The 19,638-nt window shown below is 42.0% G+C and overlaps 1 protein-coding gene across 3 annotated transcripts in view; it reads right to left on the reverse strand.

The window, feature by feature from the left end:
- The window catches only part of DCC (DCC netrin 1 receptor), a 533,618-nt gene that overhangs the window by 510,495 nt on the left and 3,485 nt on the right, over nucleotides 1-19,638 (reverse strand). Inside the window, exon 1 of one of the 3 annotated variants that reach the window (XM_056545088.1) lies at nucleotides 11,973-11,997. The exons of the other annotated variants lie outside the window; for them this stretch is intronic. Coding sequence (XP_056401063.1) covers nucleotides 11,973-11,982 — 10 coding nt within the window. The 5' untranslated portion in view covers nucleotides 11,983-11,997. Of the gene's footprint in view, nucleotides 1-11,972; nucleotides 11,998-19,638 lie in introns of those variants that run through there. 3 annotated transcript variants of the gene reach the window in all.

The raw sequence follows: 19,638 nt of genomic DNA on the forward strand, positions 1-19,638 counted from the left end.
TTTATATAATGTCAGGTAGGCTCACTCCTGCGTTCAGGTTTTTGCATTAGGCAACAAATACAATTATTTTTACATTGGCGTGAAAAAAAAAAACAACTGCAACTAAGAACTGCAATACCCCAACACTTGAGCTTTGTGTCAGTAAATGTCAGCGCAGAGTTGAACTTTACAACTGCATACTCTCTATTTGTAAGTATATAGCAATGTGCCCAGATCTCCAAAAGCCAAACAGTGCCAAACATGTATGTGAACTACCAATCTGATAAGTAGCATGACAAGAGTAACTTATATAAGACAAGCCCCTGACTATCTGCAAACTGCATTCAGCCAATTCTATGGTCGTTTCTAATAAAGCTGATTTCAGTGTACAGCTGAGGATAAGGCCTCTTTACAGAGGTACTCCACCCTTAGACATCCTTTGGATAGGGGATAAGATGTCCAATCTCCCTGCTGCACCCAGCGTTCGTGACGGCCGTCTTGCCCCCTCCAATAGACTTGCATTGAGGGGGCATGACCGTGGCATCATGAGCAGGGCTTGATGTGACGTCACGAGCCTCCGCCCCCACATCACCAGTCATTCGGCACGGAGCAAAGTTTGCTCCGCTCACTGGATGTCTCGGGTGACGCAGCCAATGGGGGATAAGATGTCTAGGGGCAGAGTACTCCTTTAACATTGCCACTTGGCTCCGCTTTATAGAGCTCCATCGGCAATTCTGTCATAAGGATGGGAGTTTAGCTTATTTCTTTTCTCCGGTAAACTAACAGATTTCCGACAGACCCCATTCAAATCAATGGGATCTGTGGGGACCTGGTTGTGACCTGGTGGAGTCAGTTGTGACCCAACCCGTTTTGAGGACGTTCAGTGAAAAAAAAAGAGCGAGCCAAACGGACCCAGAGCAGGACAGAGCACAACGGCAATGGGAACATTGCTGAAGTGATGCAAGCTTTTAACTGCCTCTGTCAATAGTTGTGGGAATCCCTTCTGCACACTTGCAATTCTTAGAAGAAACATAGGGGCATGGATGGGATAGACAGCGGTCGTGGTAGAATAGAAGTGAGTAGAATCTGGACTGCCCCGGTCGGTGGCATCTCACCCAAGTCGCGCTGGAACAACTGCTTGGTTCCACAACTGTGAGTAAGGTCACTACAAGTTGAAGTTTGACCAAAAAGCCTCCCCATAGAAGGTAGGACCCACATTGAGAACATCATTTTCCCGAGAATGAATGGAGCACCCCATTTTCTATGTGTTAGAGGGGAGAGCAGGAAGCGCCCTGGCATTGTTAAATCTGCAGCATCAGGGGGTTGCCGACAGGTGAGTACATGCTTTTTGTCCCATCCTGAGCTCTTTTAAAGGGGTACTCCGGTGCTCCAGCATTCTGAACATTTTGTTCAGAACGCTCGGACCCGGAGGCCATGATCGTGACGTCACAGCCACAACCCTCGTGATGTCACACCACGCCCCCCTCCATTCATGTTTCTGGTAGAGGGTGTGTTGGCAAACACACCCCCTCCCATAGACATGAATGGAGGGGGCGTGGCATCATAAGGGTGTGTCGCTGTGACGTCATGACTGCTGCAGGAACCCGGCCTTTGTTTAAGACACCGGGTGCTGTGGGAGATCGTGGGGCCCCAGCAGCAGGACCCTTGCGATCAGACATCTTATCCCATATCCTTTGTATAGGGGATTAGATGTCAAGCAGTAGAGTACCCCTTTAAGTAAATAATTAATTCTTTGAACAACACCTAAGGCAAGAACAACGAGACACTAAATTTCTTCCAATAAGAATCTGAAGAGTTACCGTCTCTTCCCGTAAATATAAAAATAAAAAATTCAAACCAGATGAACTAGTGATGCCAAATCTATGATCAGCGCAGACTTTCACCCTGCGATGGATCATGCAGTATTTAGGCGCGCGGCTCCCCAGTATGCAATCATTTATTGAAAACCGAGCATAAAACTGAATCACAACTTGTCCATAAATTTAAATGTTGGAAAATAACAAGTAACGAACTTGTATGTGATTTAATAAGCCAGGCGTCAAATAAAAAACTGCTGGCCTCACAGTATTTTAATGTGGTCGGTTTCAGGCTTCACCATCATTCCTGCAGGCGATGTAATGGTCAGAGCTGTCTGAATAATATATCTCTGCACTATGGAAGAGAAAAAGACTTGTTGTAGGCAGCCGGCTGTAGCTGTTAAATATGTCCTTCGAGGCATAACAAAGAGGAAAGATTAGCAGCCGGTTACTACTGTAGATCTGCACCTTATTAACATTTTATTTATGTGTATAGAAACAGTAAATTTCCCCGCAGAAGCTTGGTGAATTGAAAAAAAATAATAAATGCCGAAAATCCCTTAAGTCATTAGTGGCTGAGTGAATTTACTACAAGAGAGTTTAAAACTCTAAACAGATTTACCAAACAAGAAGAGGAAGGAAGGTAACAAAGTGGAGGGCGGACACCAGCTCTTTCTTATTGGGCTACTCAAAAAATAAGTAACTGCAACTAGAGGCCTAACTTGAATCTTTTGCACCCCAAAAACAAGATTTGTAACAGGGTCTCCCCACTTACTAGGTGGCAATAATATTAAAATATTAAAAAATACACAATTTTTTGCCCTACCTGACAATACTACACCCATCCTTGAAACATAACTTTTATTATAATAAGCTTAATTTGTAGTTGAGGAAATATTGTGATATTGAGATAGAAGAAGTTTAAAAGAGGTGTATGAAAAGGTATAATAGCTGTCTTTAACAGGATAATACCCTAATATAACTTGTCTAGATATATATATATATATATATATATATATATATATATATATATACACAATAATACAGGAATATGGGTGCACTACTGTGGTAGATGTAAACAATGACATCGGCTAACCCTCAACACTGATGTTAAAATTGAGACATTACCCAGTATATCCTTGTATGAAGGACATACCGGAGCCCGCACACCAGCGCCAAGGTTTCCCAAGGGGCATGGGACCTAGCACTAAACCTACCTGTGCGTGATAAGCAAAACCAGGGGCCAGTGGGCAATTACAGCAGCATGAGGCCTGACTTACAGCCTTTTTCCAGTTACCTCCAGTGTGGCTGGGCACACATACAATGGGAGGAGGGAGGCAGAATATAAGCCCCACCTAAGTTGGCTGATATAGTTGCTGGCCTCACAGGTGAACCTTAATGCTGCCTAGAAAGTGTTCAAGGCACATTAAATATAGAATTTACACACCTCCAAGTATCAAATTTAATGCACCTTGAACACTTTCTAGGCAGCATTGAGGTTCACCTGTGAGGCCAGCAACTATATCAGCCAACGTAGGTGGGTCTTATATTCTGCCTCCCTCCTCCCAATGTATGTGTGCCCAGCCAGACTGGAGGTAACCTGGGAGCAGGCTGTAAGTCAGGCCTCATGCTGCTGTAATTGCCCACTGGCCCCTGGTTCTGCTTATCACGCACAGGTAGGTTTAGTGTTAGGTCCCATGCCACTTGGGAAACCTTGGCGCTGGTGTGCGGGCTCCGTTATGTCCTAATGTCTAAATTTTTTACATCAGTGTTGAGGGTTAGCTGATGTAATTGTTTACATCTACCACAGTAGTCCACCTAAATTCCTGTATTATTCTAATTGTTACACATCCACACCGTCTATCTGGTGTAGGATCCTATTGTGGCACTTGTAGTCCGCTGCAGGCATCCCCCATTGTATGCATTTTTATGCTGGGGATCGCCCCTAGCAACGGACTACAAGGGCAGGATCTGCTCCCCCAGTATAAATGCACAACTGCATTTGGGGTTGAGCACCTCCTGCCATTTGAGACCAAGTGTCTGTTATATATATATATATATATATATATATATATATATATATATATATTTATTTATAGTTATTGGAGGCTGCAGTTACAAATACACAGGCTTGTACTGATAGTAAAACAATAAAAATGACCCCCCACCCCCTCCACATATTTTGCCATATTCCAGCATCATCAGGAGGATAAAGGATAAAGAGGCACAAACATGATTTTTCTTTTTTTTTTTAAGAGACAAACTCCTTTAGGTTCAATTACAGTTTTTGAACTATAACACATTCTATTGATTAAATTCAAAGCAAGAATAAATTGAATAACTTGTACTTTAAGGGTAAGATTTGAAGAACACTTCAATAAAGCACATTTAGCAACTCAGCAGCATGGAAATTGCAGATAAATTTGATACAAAAGTCTGCAAACACAAAAACAAACATAACCGTGCAACAAATCCAGCTTCATGGCGTAGTAAAGAATGCCAAAGTACAATAAATATGCCCTGCAATACCTTACTTGTCTACCCTAGAACATGATAAAATACTAATGACATCCTGTCTGATAAAATAAGGACTTATAGAGCTAGAAACAACTTGTACATTTTTGTAATAAAAAAAAAAAAAAAACACATTTATTCAAATATGTTTTTATGTTTTTTTTTTTTTTTTGCAATAAATAAAGTTTGGTTAATATAAAGACAAATACTAAACAAAACAAAAAACAACAACAAAAAAAAAACATTTCTTTTTAACTACATCAAAGATTAATAATGACAGGTTTCAGTTACTTGGGTCAATGTAAGATAGATGACTGTGCCGGGTTCTTCTTCAGTGATTATATAGTGATTGGCATTATGTGTCACATTAACATCTCAGAGGACAAAGTATCATTAGGTGTCATAGCTTAAATATGTCATGGAAACAAAGTGGAAAATTTCCGAGATTTATTGATGGAGTCAGGGGTCAGTGAAATGAGTCAGGGGTGTTAATATTTCTGCAACGATTGTTTTAAGTACTGCTGAACTTGAACTTTTGTCAGGGAAAAAAAAGCTCAACAACTGATATTTAGCGGAACCTGTCAAATTAAAACTGCCGACCAACCTGCCAGCATCATGTTATAGAGCAGAAGGAGTTGAGCAGATAATATATATCACATAACAGAGAAGAAGGAGCATATATATATATATATATATATATATATATATATATATATATATGTATATATATATATATATATGTATATATATGTGTGTGTATATATATATATATATATATATATATATATATAATAGAGCAGGAGGAGCTTAGCAGATTGATATATATCATGTTATAGAGCAGGAGGAGCTGAGCAGATTGATATGTATCATGGTATAGAGCAGGAGGAGCTGAGCAGATTGATATGTATCATGTTATAGAGCAAGAGGAGCTGAGCAGAGTGATATATATCATGTTTTGGAGCAGGAATAGCTGAGCAGATTGATATAGATCACATTATAGAGCAGGAGGAGCTGAGCAGATTGATATATAGCATGTTATAGAGCGGGAGGAGTTGAACAAATTGATATATATTATGTTATAGAGCAGGAGGAGCAGAGCAGATTGATATATATCATGATATAGAGTAGGAGGAGGTGAATAAATTGATATATACCATGTTAAAGAGCAGGAGGAGCTGAGCAGATTGACATATATCATGTTTTAGAGCAGGAGGAGACGATCAGATAATGAATCATGTTATAGAGCAGGAAGAGCAGAGCAGATTGATACATATCATGTTATAGAGCAGGTGGAGCTGAACAGATTGACACATATCATGTCATAGAGTAGGTGGAGCTAAGCAGATTGATATATATATATATATATATATATATATATATATATATATATATATCATATTATAGAGCAGGAGGAGCTGAGCAGACTGATATACAGTTTGGGAGTGAAACTGGATAGCTTGTAACTTACTTATGAGCATGCATACAGAGGTAGCTATCACTCAGTTCATAGAACCACCCACCAGCTTCCATATGTGCAGAGGTAACACTCCCCCAAAGCATTGCTTCTAGGGGAGAATAGCTTCTTTAACATCAATGGATCCCTTATGGCTGTGGTCCCCAACCAAGTCCTCAAGACCCCCCCCCCCCCCCCAACATCCTTCGTCTTTTCAGTAACTCCTTTTCCTTACAACAGGAATAATTGAAATCCTAGACTGTCATTGGGTTTGGGACCTTTTTCCTTTAGGGGATAGCATGTTCACACCTAAATCTACACCCACCTCAAGATCATTTTGGATCAGTAAGAACCTAAATTATCTTTTTTTTCCCCCCCACTGGGACAAAGTAATATGTGTTAATCCCATGTGCGTACATGTATTTTGGTTCAGCAGTCTAATTGTGGGGGGTGGACCTGCTGTGCTTTACATACTTAAAAAGTATGCATATATTATTCTTATTAAAGCGGTACTCCGGGGCACCAGTGTTCTGAACATTTTGTTCAGAATGCTTGGAGCCGGAGGCCCTGATCGTGATGTCACTGCCACACCCCTCGTGATGTCATGCCACGCCCCCTCCATTCATGTCTATGTGAGGGGGCGTGTCATCCTCCCATAGACATGAATGGAGGGGGCTTGGCGTGATGTCACCAAGGGGGTGTGACCATGATGGCCACTGTGTGATTGGCATATCTTGCACTGGGTCACCATATGTAATCTACAAGCACTTGGGTCTTCTTCATATGATATATGACTTTATATGTATTCTGCAAAAATCCCCATTTTGAAAACATGAACAATGACTTCAATACAATTCCTCCAAATCCAAATTCTGCCCTAGGCTGGATGTCGAGCTGTTTGTTTCAATTAAGTTTTATTCTGCATTACGATGGATTTGAGTCTTAATAAATTATTGCCAAGACTGAATTATTCCTATTGGGAACTAATAACATCTTAAAGGGAATGTATTGCCTAGATTTATATTTACTGATAAGAGCCAGATACTGAAACATGTTCTTTTTTTAATATATTTAGATTTTGTACATTACTATAGGGGCAGCCATGTTGCCTGAGCTGTTTTTAACAACATTTAGAGTTATACTTTACAGCAAGGCACAAAGGCAACAATAGACAGAAGAGGTCCCAGATACATGAATAGAAAAGGAGTCTGGGCATGCTCAGTGACCTTTGAAAAGGTCATTCCACAGTTGTTTTCCACAATTGTGTTCTCTATTTACTGGTGTCACTTTTTGCTGTAATGCTGTACAGATCACTTTCCATCACTTTATAATCACAAACAGAACACAAAGTTGCAGCTTAGTTTTAGGCCTAGTGGTGAACATGAAAATTGCAAGATTTCAGGATTTTACAATATAGATAGTAAACTGGAAAAACTACAAAAAAAAAAAAAAGTCACCAAAAATTCTCCAAAAAATAAGTTTAACACAAAAACTTCAAAAGTATCTGTCACCAATAAACTATTCTCAACTACCTCAGGCTATGTTCCCTAATTAATCCTAACACCTCTCCTGCCCTTAAAAAACAATCTTAGAGCTTTAAAAAGCTGTGTATCATACCTTACTTCTTGCTCACATAGTGCAATTTCCCAACAGGAGAAAGTGGGCGTTTCCCAGCAGGCATGACATCACTGAAGCCTGCTGGGGGACAACTTCTGCCCTCACATTGTTGCAGCACTGTGATGAATAGAAGACCTCAAGCTTTGTGCATCTTTCAGTCTGTGCAGATTTCAGTGAGGCTCTCCTTCAGCTGTCAGTCTGTGCAGCTTTCTGTGAGAATGTGTGGAGCTTTCACTTTCTGTGCCGCTGACAATCAAGCTCAGTACAGAGAAGCACTTCCTGAGTTCGGACTCCTGCCAGACCGGGAGGAGACCAAACTCACTGTATTAATTGTGGCAGGGAAAAGATCAAAGCCACCTAGGGGCCGTTTTTTATATTACATTTTAAGCATACTCTTTAAACAATTGGTCATTTAAAGGGGTACTCTGCTCCTATACATCTTATTCTCTATCCAAAGTATAGGGTTTAAGATGTCTGTTCATAGGGATCAGCCACTGGGACATCACGCGATCTCCAGCGTGCCACCCTAGTCTTCAGGTGCACAGAGCGAACTCGGATGATGGGCGACCACAGCCGTCATGCCCTCTCAATTTATGTCTAGAATGGTGTGATGTCACAAACACGGAAGCTACAAGCTTCCATGTTCAGAATGCTGCAGTGCCGTCCCGCAGATAGCGTTTTGTTTGGTTCCCAGTGACCAGGCCCCCTGTGATCAGACATCTTATCACCTTTGGATAGGGGATTAGATATCTATTGGTGGAGTTCCCCTTTAAGCTCCTTTTCATATCTTTCATATACCAACCATTCACGCCTTTTCCTAGGCAGAACATATTGGTGCACTAATCGTAAAAAAATCGGATTGGTAGTTAAAGAAGCAACATGGATCATTTGTACCATTTGTACTTTTTTGAAAAGTTTTTGTAAAATTTTTGTAGAATTTTTTTTTCTTTAGTTTTTTTCGACCACTCACCAGTTAGTCATTTGTTGTTAACCACTAAAGAAACATTAGCTCCCAAATGGCCTATTTCTTCCAATTATGAGACTTAATTAGAAAAAAAAAGATAGTCAGAAGCACCCTCAGTTTTCAGACGCATAAAATAGGGAGTAAATTGAAAGCCAATTAGACAGAAGAGCATTTTAGAGGAGAATTTTCCTGACAGTCAATTAATGGCTTCACTTCTATGGCGCTCCATATAATTCGTTCTCAGCAGGAAATCTCATTTAAAAAATTTACCTTGATTGTTGATGAAATGACATTTATGGACTCATCTCCGAGCCTCGTTCTATGAATAAGGGCCATCAGGGTGAGGTCGAGGAATCTCAATGTTATCACATAGAAAAGCCCCAAAAAATTGCAATAACAACAGCGCAGGTCGAGCTTGAGGAATATGTGGCAAATGCTTTAAGGCTGTAGGCACATTTAAAAAACAAATTTTTATTCTTAAAGGGGTATTCCAGGATTTTTTTTTTTATTTGACTATGCTACAGGGGCTGTAAAGTTAGTGTAGTTCATAATAAAGTGTCTTTACCTGTGTGTGATGGTTTTCTCACAATTCTTATGTAATTTTTCACCCCAATATTTATTTTTAACAGCATTCAAAATGACTGTTGTCTCAGATTTTTCCCAGGTTGCAATGCGGCCGAGACCTGACTCACTAGTCAGCTGATGACAGGGAGTCTGTCTGCTTCAATGGGATTAGAGAGATCAATCTGCAACTAATGCAACAGCTGTAGGCACCCTGATTGAAAACCACAGGTCTTTTGAATGGATGCAGCTCATTTATGTTTCAATGGGTGGGGTGGCTGATGTGTGGGAGGGAGGAAAATGGAATTATGGGATTCATAGGCAAAAAAAGAAAAGTCAAACAGGAAATACCAGTTAACAAAAAGCTAGCCACAGTGTTATAGTTATCTCACAACATTTAACCCCAAGACAAGAGCAGATCCTTCCTAAGCATGTCCATTACTGTCTGCCAGGTATGTACTAAAATCACCTTATGGTGGAGAACCCCTTTAATTTCTACTTAATATGGTGTAAAACAATTCGGTATTTATTAAAATCCATGCTTAGTTTCTGTTCTTGTATAGAGCCTTTATGGTTTTACCCTCCTTGTATCTGCTCTCCTCTCTATAACCTTTGTGAGCTGCCCTCCATGTTTGCTCTCCCCCCCATCCTTAAAGGTGTTCTCCGGTGGAAAACAATTTGTTTCAAATCAACTGTGCCAAAAATTTTAACAGATTTGTACTTCTATTAAAAAATCTTAATCCTTCAAGTAGTTATCAGCTGCTTTATGCTCCAGAGGAAGTTGTGTAGTTCTTTTCAGTCTGACCACAATGCTCTCTTATCCTGAGATCTCGGCTTACCCTGAGATCTCGGCTGCAGCACCCCAGACATCGGGTGCATGGAGCGAACTTCGCTCCGTGCCGGATGACTGGCAATGCGGGGAGGAGGCTTGTGACATCACGGTCACACCCCGCTTGTGACGTCACACCCATGCCCCCTCAAAGCAAATCTATGGGAGGGGGTGCCCCCCCCCCCTTCCCATAGACTTGAATTGAAGGGGCGTGGCTGTGATGTCACAAGCGGGGTGCAGCCATAATGTCACAAGCCCCCAGTGCTGCACCCCACACTCTAAATGAATGCCCCTTTGGATAGGGGATGAGATGTCTAGAGGCGGATTACCCCTTTAAAACCCATTTGTACTGTTCACTAGGTGACCTGTGTTCCAGACGTATGAGGAATAATATACAGAGAAACATTATTGATGGAGATCATCTTTAGTTCAGATGGAATTCCTCTTGCCTGGCGCTGGACACACAGGTGATCAGTATAAAAGATTCAAGGATTTCTCTAGAGCTATTACTATCTTACTTATTCTTCAAGCTTTGAGTTTATCTTACTATAAAAACTTAAATGGTTACTCCGGTGAAAAACAATATATATATATATTTTTAAATCAACTGGTGCCAGAAAGTTAAACAGATTAGTAAATTACTTCTATTTAAAAATCGTAACCCTTCCAGTACTTATCAGCTGCTGTATGCTCCACAGGAAGTTGTTTTCTTTTTGAAAAGTAATTCACAAATCTGTTTAACTTTTTGGCACCAGGTGATTTAAAAACAAAAAATTCCCTTTAAAGATATAAAAAACACAATATAAAAATTCTTTAAAATTGCTTTTTTTTATCTGCTGGTAAACAATAGCAACTAGGAGTACTTGTTACTTAAGTAATCCAGTAAAGTCAAGGGCCTCTTCAGGACTTATCAGACAACCTTGGACAAACTCCAATCCGCCAGTGAATAGTTAAAGGAGTTGTAGGATAAGGGGATAAGTGTCAGAAAGCGTATCTCTTGTATGGGGCCCCGGCTCTCCAGCCCGATAGCGTGTGTCGACTACCGCACGAAGCAGCGGCCGACCCGCCCCCTCAATACAGCGCTGTGGCAGAGTCGGGGATTGCGGAAGGCAGCGCTCTGGTTCTGCCATAGAGTTGTATTGAGGGGACGTGTCAGCCGCCGCTTTGTGCGGTGGTCAACATGCCTCCTTCGCGCGGGCTGCCGGGGCCCCGTAAGAGAGATTGCAGGGGGTCCCTGCGGCCGGACCCCCCGCTATCTGAAACTTATCCCCTATCCTTAGGATAGGGGATATGTTTTTTAGGACTGGACTACTCCTTTATAGGAGGACTCTAGTAAAAACAACTTCCTATGGTGGTGGTTGATGTAGTTTTTGTGCTCTCTAGGGAGCACTTGAATAGATTTGGGCAGTTTCCAGCACCAGGCAGCACGAACAATGAGTATAGCTCGTGCTGGAGGTCGCTCCATGCCACCTATTGTACAGCAGAGTGGTATGTATTGGTACTGCCCTCTACATATCACCAACATATTATTACTTTCATGATGCATAGGGGTGCTTTGGCAGGACAAAATGTATCCATGACTTTAACTTAGATGCGTTGTCTGCTGAAGACTGAGGTACAATAGTCTGCACTGTCCTCTATAAGATGCATGATTATAAGCTATTGACCTGCTTCAAAACAGTCGTCCTAAGTTCTTATTGTAATGATAGAGCAGGGCACTACTGAAATGGGCACTCTCATTACAAACTTATGTTGCTCTTGCACTCCTTATGGCAGTTCTTCACTATCTTGACCACCAGAGACCCTGGAATAAACCTTCTCAGGGGCATTGTTGGGTGGGCTACCATGGCAAATACCCTTGGTGCTGAATAGCTGTGAGGCTTAAAAGGCCAAAGGGTAGAGGTTCCGTCTAAAACGGGAGTCAGCAAAATAAACCGGCACTAGGACCGTTAAGAATTGTGCAGGCTAAATAGACAGCAATGCATTTCTGCCAAAAGTCTGGGATCTGGAATTTCCTTGGCGGTAAGTTTGTCACTAAAATTCCGCAGTGTGAATGGTGCAGCAGAATCCCATTGAGAGCAAAGGAAAGCTGCTGTACCGTATTTTCCAAGCGGAATTCCACTCTGAAAATCTGTAGTTTGATTGGGCTCTTATAGGAAATCTGTCACCAGTGTAACCTGCACTAACCTATCGGTACCGACAGATAGCGCAGGTGACACTGATGACAACGGTAATTACCTTGTCCCATTCCGTGGCGGGGATCTCCGGTAATCTTCTCCGTTAAGCTTCAGCTCCGGGCTCGGCTTGGAGCAGGGGCTGAGCTTAGTGACATCACCGCTGCTGCGGGACCCAACAGAGAGCAGCAGGTGCTTGAGGCATGGGTAGAGCTTAGGGACATTACCGCTGCTGCGGGACCCAGCAGAGAGCATCAAGGGCTTGAGGCACGGGCGGAGCTTAGTGATATCACCGCTGCTGTGGGACCCAGCAGAGAGCATCAAGGGCTTGAGGTATGGGCGGAGCTTAGTGATATCACCGCTGTTGGGGGACCCAGCAGAGAGCAGCAGGGGCTTGAGGCATTGGCGGAGCTTAGTGACATTACCGCTGCTGCGGGACCCAGCAGAGAGCAGCAGGGGCTTGAGGCATGGGCGGAGCTTAGTGACATTACCGTTGCTGTGGGACCCAGCAGAGAGCAGCAGGGGCTTGAGGCATGGGTGGAGCTTAGTGACATCACCGCTGCTGCGGGACCAAGCAGAGAGCAGCAGGGGCTTGAGGCATGGGTAGAGCTTAGGGACGTTACCGCTGCTGCTCTCTGCTGGGTCCTGCTGCTAGAGAACAGCAGCCGTGACGTCACTAAGCTCCGCCTGTGCCCCAAGCTGGGCCCAGAGCTGAAACTTAGAGAAGATTACCAGAGATCCCCGTCACGGAACGGGACAAGGTAATTACCGTTGGTTAGTGCAGGTGATACTGGTGACAGATTTCCTTTAAAGGGGTACTCCGCTGAAAACATCTTATCCCCTATCCAAAGCATAGGGGATAAGAAGTTGGATACCCAGCAGCAGGACCCCCGCGATCTCCTGGCTGGCTGTGGCGGTGTCGGGAACACAGAAGCTTGCAGCTTCCACATTCGTGACGTCACGCCATCGTGACGGTTGGCATCTGGCACGGAGCGGAGTTTGCTCCGTACACCGAATGACAGGGGTGCCACAGCGGAGATCGGGACCCCCGCAATCTAACATCTTATCCACTTTATGTAGAGTGTTCTATTTCAGACAATATACAGGCGGCTGGCAGTCCGCTGCCCTACCATCTCACTTCTGACTATTGAGGCTAATTCTAACGTAAGACAATGACTCAATGTTGTGTACAGTATATAGGACACAGACAAAATGTAAAAATAGAAAGCATAGAATCAGAGCACATCAATAATGCGATGTGATGTCTAGGACTCTCATACAGACGCTGGAGCTGACTCAATGCTATGAAATGGTACGGATCGATGTTGTGAGACCTCCAGGAATACAGCTATTCATTTAAAGGGGTACTCCGGTGGAAAACTTTATTTTTTTAATCAACTGGTGCCAGAAAGTTAAACAGATTTGTAAATCACTTTTATTAAAAAAAATCTTAATCCTTCTAGTACTTATTAGCTGTTGAATACTACAAAGGAAATTCTTTTCTTTTTGGAACACAGAGCACTCTACTGAATCACAAACACAGTGCTCTCTGCTGACATCTCTGTCCATTTTAGTAACTGTCTAGAGCAGCATATGTTTTCTATGGGGATTTTCTCCTACTCTGGACAGTTCCTAAAATGGACAGAGACCTCAGCAGAGAGCTCTGTGGTCATGATGTCAGCAGAGAGCTCTGTGTTCCAAAAAGAAAAGAATTTCCTTTGTAGTATTCATTAGCTAATGAGTACTGGAAGGATTAAGATTTTTTAGTAGAAGTAATTTACAAATCTGTTTAACTTTCTGGCCCCAGTTGATTTAAAAAAAAAAAAAAAAGTTTTCCACCGGAGTACCCCTTTAAAGAAGCACTCTGTTTCGTTTTTCCCATATCATGTACACTAACCATCACTAGTCTCTAGTCATAAAGCACAATTTCTTTTATTCCAACACAGCTGCATCTATGTATTTTATTACTGTAACTTTGTCATGTGACCACCAGTCTAACCCACAGAAAATGACAGTGTTTATGGTGTCACAGGAAGTGGTCAGTCCTGGGACCATTGACTTTCTGTGAACTACGTGATGACATCATCACCTATCAGATCCTTCCTCCGAGCCTCCAGACCCCTCCCCTCCAAGCTCTATCTGTATACTGCTACTATTTCTATGGAATTCAATATACTGTATATTAATTATACAACTCCCCTCCAGCTCTATCCGTATACTGATGCAATTTCTATGGAATTAGGATATATATTAGTTATACCCCTCCCCTACCAGCTCTATATGTATACTGCTGCTACTATCTGTATGAGATCAGGATATATAGTAGTTATACAACTTCCCTCCAGCTCTATCTATATACTGCTGCTATATTTATGAGATCAGGATATATAGTAGTTATGCACCTTCCCTCCCAGATCTATCTGTATACTGCTGCTGCATTCTCTATGGCAGTGTTTCCCAACTGGTGTGCCCCCAGCTGTTGCAAAAGTGCAACTCCCAGCATGCCCGGACAGCCAAAGGCAGTCCGGGCATGCTGGGAGTTGTAGTTTTGCAATGGCTGGAGGCACACTGGATGAAAAACATTGCTCTACGGGATAAGGATATATAGTAGTTATACACCTCCCCTTCAGCTCTATCAGTATACTGCTGCTGCTATCCTTATGCTATCAGGATATATAGTAGTTATACCCCTCCAGCTCTATCTTTATATTGCTGCCACCTCTATAGTATCATAATATATAGTAGTTATACACCTCTTCTGAGGCCGTGTTCACACATTGTGTTTTTTGCTGTGATTTTCCCCAACATCATTGCAAATATTGTGCTATTTTACCGCAGTTGTGCAAATGACAGTAGAAATGTGAAATTTTTACCCCGATTTTGGAAAACTGCAGCACCAAAAATACTAAAGGAAGACAGCTGCTATTTTGTGCTCCTTACCTAGTCAGCACATAGATGATTGTGCAGAATGGATGCAGTTGTAACAAACCCTCTGTTATTTAAAAAAAAAAAAATAAATAACATGAAAAAAAAACAAAGGGTTAAAAAAAAAAAAAAAAAAAAAAAAACGTCTATACTAATATATACCATTTTTGGAGATAGCGTCGCTAAAGCTGCGCCTTGAGACAGGGGGAATCTGCGATGTCCAACTCGGTGTTTCTTAATCAGGGTGCCTCCAGCTGTTGCAAAACTACAACTCCCAGCATGCCCGGACAGCCTTCGGCTGTCCGGGCATGCTGAGAATTGTAGTTTTGCAGCATGCAGCAAAGCATGACATCGATTTTGTCGTGATTTTGGGGACCAAGCAGCAGAATGGGCGTCATTGTACCGCAATTTGCACAATAACAGTAAATAGCAACAAAATCTCTGGGAAGTATGCAGAAAAAAAACCTGGAATAAGCCACTAAATTACCGGTACCACAATGAGTCTTGGCGCCAAATTTGTTGTCAAAACAGGGAAAATTGGTTCCAAAGTCAAGAAATGCAATCCTGCAAAATCCTGCCCCAGATTACATGTGATTGTAGAATTACCTTCATACAAAGTAATGAAACGGAATTATGGGAAAAGCATGCGACGGATGCGATAGGAGCTCAACGCCTCTTATTTACTGTAATTACGCCTTATTGTAGAAAATGGCGCATCACATTAGAGGGGATCGCTGCTGTCCGCTGCTCCTTGTTATATGGTCTATTAGAGTATATTGAGCTAATAGACAGGATCCACTAATAGGGAAGCTTTGGTACTACATTGACTGAAATGAGGGACCTGTAGGACCACCATTAGGCTGCGATTAAATTGCGTGTTTTTGTATTTAAAAAGTCCAAAATGAATTTTTAAGGGGCCAAATATACTGCAGACAGTTGTTAGACGGTAGTCAATGGAGAAATAGGAATTGTCATACCCACATGGCATTTTTTTTTCTTAAGATTATTATTATTATTATTAATAAATAATAATTATTATTTATATATATATATATATATATATATATATATATATATATATATATATATATTTGTATATATGTATGTTAAGTTATGACACCCTTTTGTGGCATTTTTAGGCTGAGTGGCTGTGGCTTTTTTCATGAGGTTTTGGCATCCCCCCAAAAAAAAAAAATTAAAAAAAATAATGCAATGTGTATTAACCCATTCACCTCCTGTGACATATAGATACATCGTGGGCGGGGAATATGGTAACGTAAAATGACGTACATTTAGGTAATTTCAAGTTAGCATCTTTGAAGTAAGCGCAGGAGCTTCAGAGATGGTGAGAAATGACTTGGCCTATGGCCTATGGCCAGGCAGCGGCAATCATTCCATTGCCTGGCATTAACCCTTTAGATCCCGCAATCAAACTTGATCCTGAGATCTAAAATGTAAAATTTGTGGTGCTGATGGGTTTGGGGGTGGGGGGGGGGACCACTGCCTAAAAATCACGGGGTCCCGATCAGCTGGAATGACAGCGCAAGGTCACTTATACCCCTCCGTGTTGTCAGAATGTCGCTCCAAGTATACAAGCCGCCACAGCAGCCTGTATAAATAAAGCGATAACACTGGTCAATGCTATTTTATGACATAGCATTGGACAGATTAGGCAATAAAAAGACTACATGTCATAGTTACCTATGGGAACCAAAAACAGTGAAAAAATAATAATAATAAAAAAATGGGATGAATGGGAATCACTCCCCCCCCCCCCCCCCATTTCCCATTTTTCAGATAAAATTATGTAAACAAAAGTAAACATTAACACGTGGTATCGCCGTATGCGGAAATGTCCAGATTATTAAAAATTAGATTAAAGGGGTACTCCAGCCCTAAGACATCTTATGCCCTATCCAAAGGATAGGGGATTAGATGTCTGATCACGGGTTCCCATTGCTGGGGACCCAGCTATCTTGCATGCAGCCCCCACCTCTGGGAGCTGCATGCAGCGCTGCTGCCTCAGAGTCTGCCGGGTCACGACTTTGGGGCCGGAGTATTGTGATGTTTGATCTTTGATTTCAACTTCACCCCAGAAATATATATATATATATATATATATATATATATATATATATTTTTTTTTTTTTACATTATTTTTGGCCCCACTGTAGAGTTAACTAAAGGAGTTATGGATTTTTAAAATCGAAAAAGAAAAAAAAAAACGCAACAATGAAAATTCGCTGTGTCATTAACGTAAAACCTGTTGTCAATAAAGGGTTAATATTGATCTCTTCCCCCCCCCCCCCTCTCCCAATTCTTCAATAGAAATCCCTGTGTCACATGATAACAGAATCACATGAAAAAACGAAGGGGAAAAAAAAACGCCTATGCTAACACACACTATTTTTGGAGACAGCGTTGTTAAAACTGCGCCTTGAAACGGGGTGGGGATTTGAAATCTCCAACATGGTGTTTCCTAGCCAGTGTGCCTCCAGCTGTTGCAAAACTACAACTCCCAGCATGCCCGGACAGCCTTCGGCTGTCCGGGCATGCTTAGAGTTGTAGTTTTGCGACAGCTGGAGGCACACTGGTTAAGAAACAATGACCTTAGAAGTGTTTCCCTACCTGTGGCTCACCAGCTGGTGCAAAACTACAAGTCCCAGCATGCCTTGACTGTCTAGGGTTATGATGGGTGTTCTGTTTTGCAACAGCTAGGGGCCCACAGGTTGCCTAATTTTATCGCATAAAACGAAAAAAAAAAAATAGCACTTTTAAGCGCTATTAAGCAGAAAAGCGCATAATCCGCCACGGCCACAAACAGAAGTTATTGCACTAAACACGATATCATGACTTCCATCCATTAATCATACAAAATAATGGTATAACCAGCGGGCTGCTCCGCTTTACATATCTAATATTCCCGCCAGACTAGTCTTCTATTACTTCTCAGGGGAACAACGCGCAATTTATTGTAATCTAATCATTAAGTACGGGGATCTGACATTTAAAGGCACAATGAGGCGTCGACACAAAGACCAGAAAATTATCTGGATCCTCTTCTTATCATCACCATTAGGGGTTTATCCAGGAATAGAAAAACAGAGCTGGTTTCTTTCGGAAACAGCGCCTCTCCTGTCATCAGGTTGTGTGTGGTATTGCAACCTAGCTGTATTCACTTTAATGGAACTGAGCTGCAATACCACACACAACCTGAGGACAAGAGTGGCGTTGTTTTTTTTTTAGTTTTACCTTGCGCGGGTCCCACCGCTGGGACCCCGCTGTGATTTTGTGATTTCTTGTATGGGGCCCCGGCTCTCCCTAAGAGCGGCACATCACGACTTTACCGCGAAGTGATGGCCAACATGCCCCCTCCATATATCTCTATGGTAGAACTGAAGACAGCAGAACGGCTCCCCCGTAGAGGTATAAGGAGGGACCGTGTCGGCCGCCGCTTCGTGCCAAAGTCGTGACGTGACGCTCCTTGGAGAGTCGGGGCCCTGTACAGGAGATCGCTGGGGTCCGAGAGGGGATACGTTTTTGCCCATTATATATAAAGGAGTCGTACAGGTTTGGGGAAAAAAAAAACATGTCTGCTTTCTTCCAAAAACAGCACCACAAGTGTCTACAGGTTAGTCGTGGCATTGCAGCTCAGCTCTAAATAATACCAAAGACATCCAATGGACAGGTGTGGTGCCATTCTGTTTTAAAGGAGTATTCCAGGTAATTAAACTTATCCCCTATCCACAAGATAGGTGATACACGTCTGTACAGTAAGTTCCCCTACTAGTGGTTGCAGTCAGATAGATTCACTACAACACCCAGCATACCCTCCCAGCTGTATACATTATATACAGTAAGTCCCCCCCTACTAGTGGTTGCAGTTATATAGATTTACACAACTCCCAATATGCCCTGTTACAGTCAGATAGTATAACTACAACTCCCAGCATGCTCTGACATCCGTATAAATAATTTACAGATCACCCCCCTACTAGTGGTTTTAGTTAGATAGATTCACTACAACTCCCAGCATACCCTGACAGCTATAAAAATGCATATACAGGAAATACCCCTACTAGTAGTCGCAGTTAGATAGATTCACTACAACTCCCAGCATGCCCTGACAGCTATATAAATGCATATATAGGAAATACCCCTACTAATAGTCGCAGTCAGATAGATTCACTACAACTCCCAGCATGCCCTGACAGCTATATAAATGCATATATAGGAAATACCCCTACTAATAGTCGCAGTCAGATAGATTCACTACAACTCCCAACATGCCCTGACAGCTATATAAATGCATATACAGGAAATACCCCTACTAGTAGTCGCAGTCAGATAGATTTACTACAACTCCCAGCATGCTCTGACAGCTGTATGAATTTATAGACAGTAAGTTCTCTCTACTAGTGGTTGCGATTAGATAAAATCACTACAACTCCCAGCATGCCCTGGCAGTTTCATAAATGGTTCTCCTTACTGGTGGTTGTAGTCAGATAGACATTTCTTATTGGACTCTATCTATATAAATAGTTTCCACTTCTGGCACTATGCCTGGGGCAAAACTACAACTCCCAGCATGCCTGAAGGTGCCAGGACATGCTGGGAGTTGTAGATTTGCAACACTTTGCAGATCACTGACCTACATTACAATTCACTAGCTAAAGGTGTTGAAATAAAAATAAATTAATTAATAAAAAATTATAATAAAAAAAAGCCTGCATTAGGGAGAGTAATCCTATTAGATGTGATGTAATTGTTTACTGACTAGAAACCAGACAGGGATGAAATGCAAA

The sequence above is a fragment of the Hyla sarda genome, chromosome 1 (assembly GCF_029499605.1).
Source record: "Hyla sarda isolate aHylSar1 chromosome 1, aHylSar1.hap1, whole genome shotgun sequence".
Lineage (NCBI taxonomy): Eukaryota > Metazoa > Chordata > Amphibia > Anura > Hylidae > Hyla > Hyla sarda.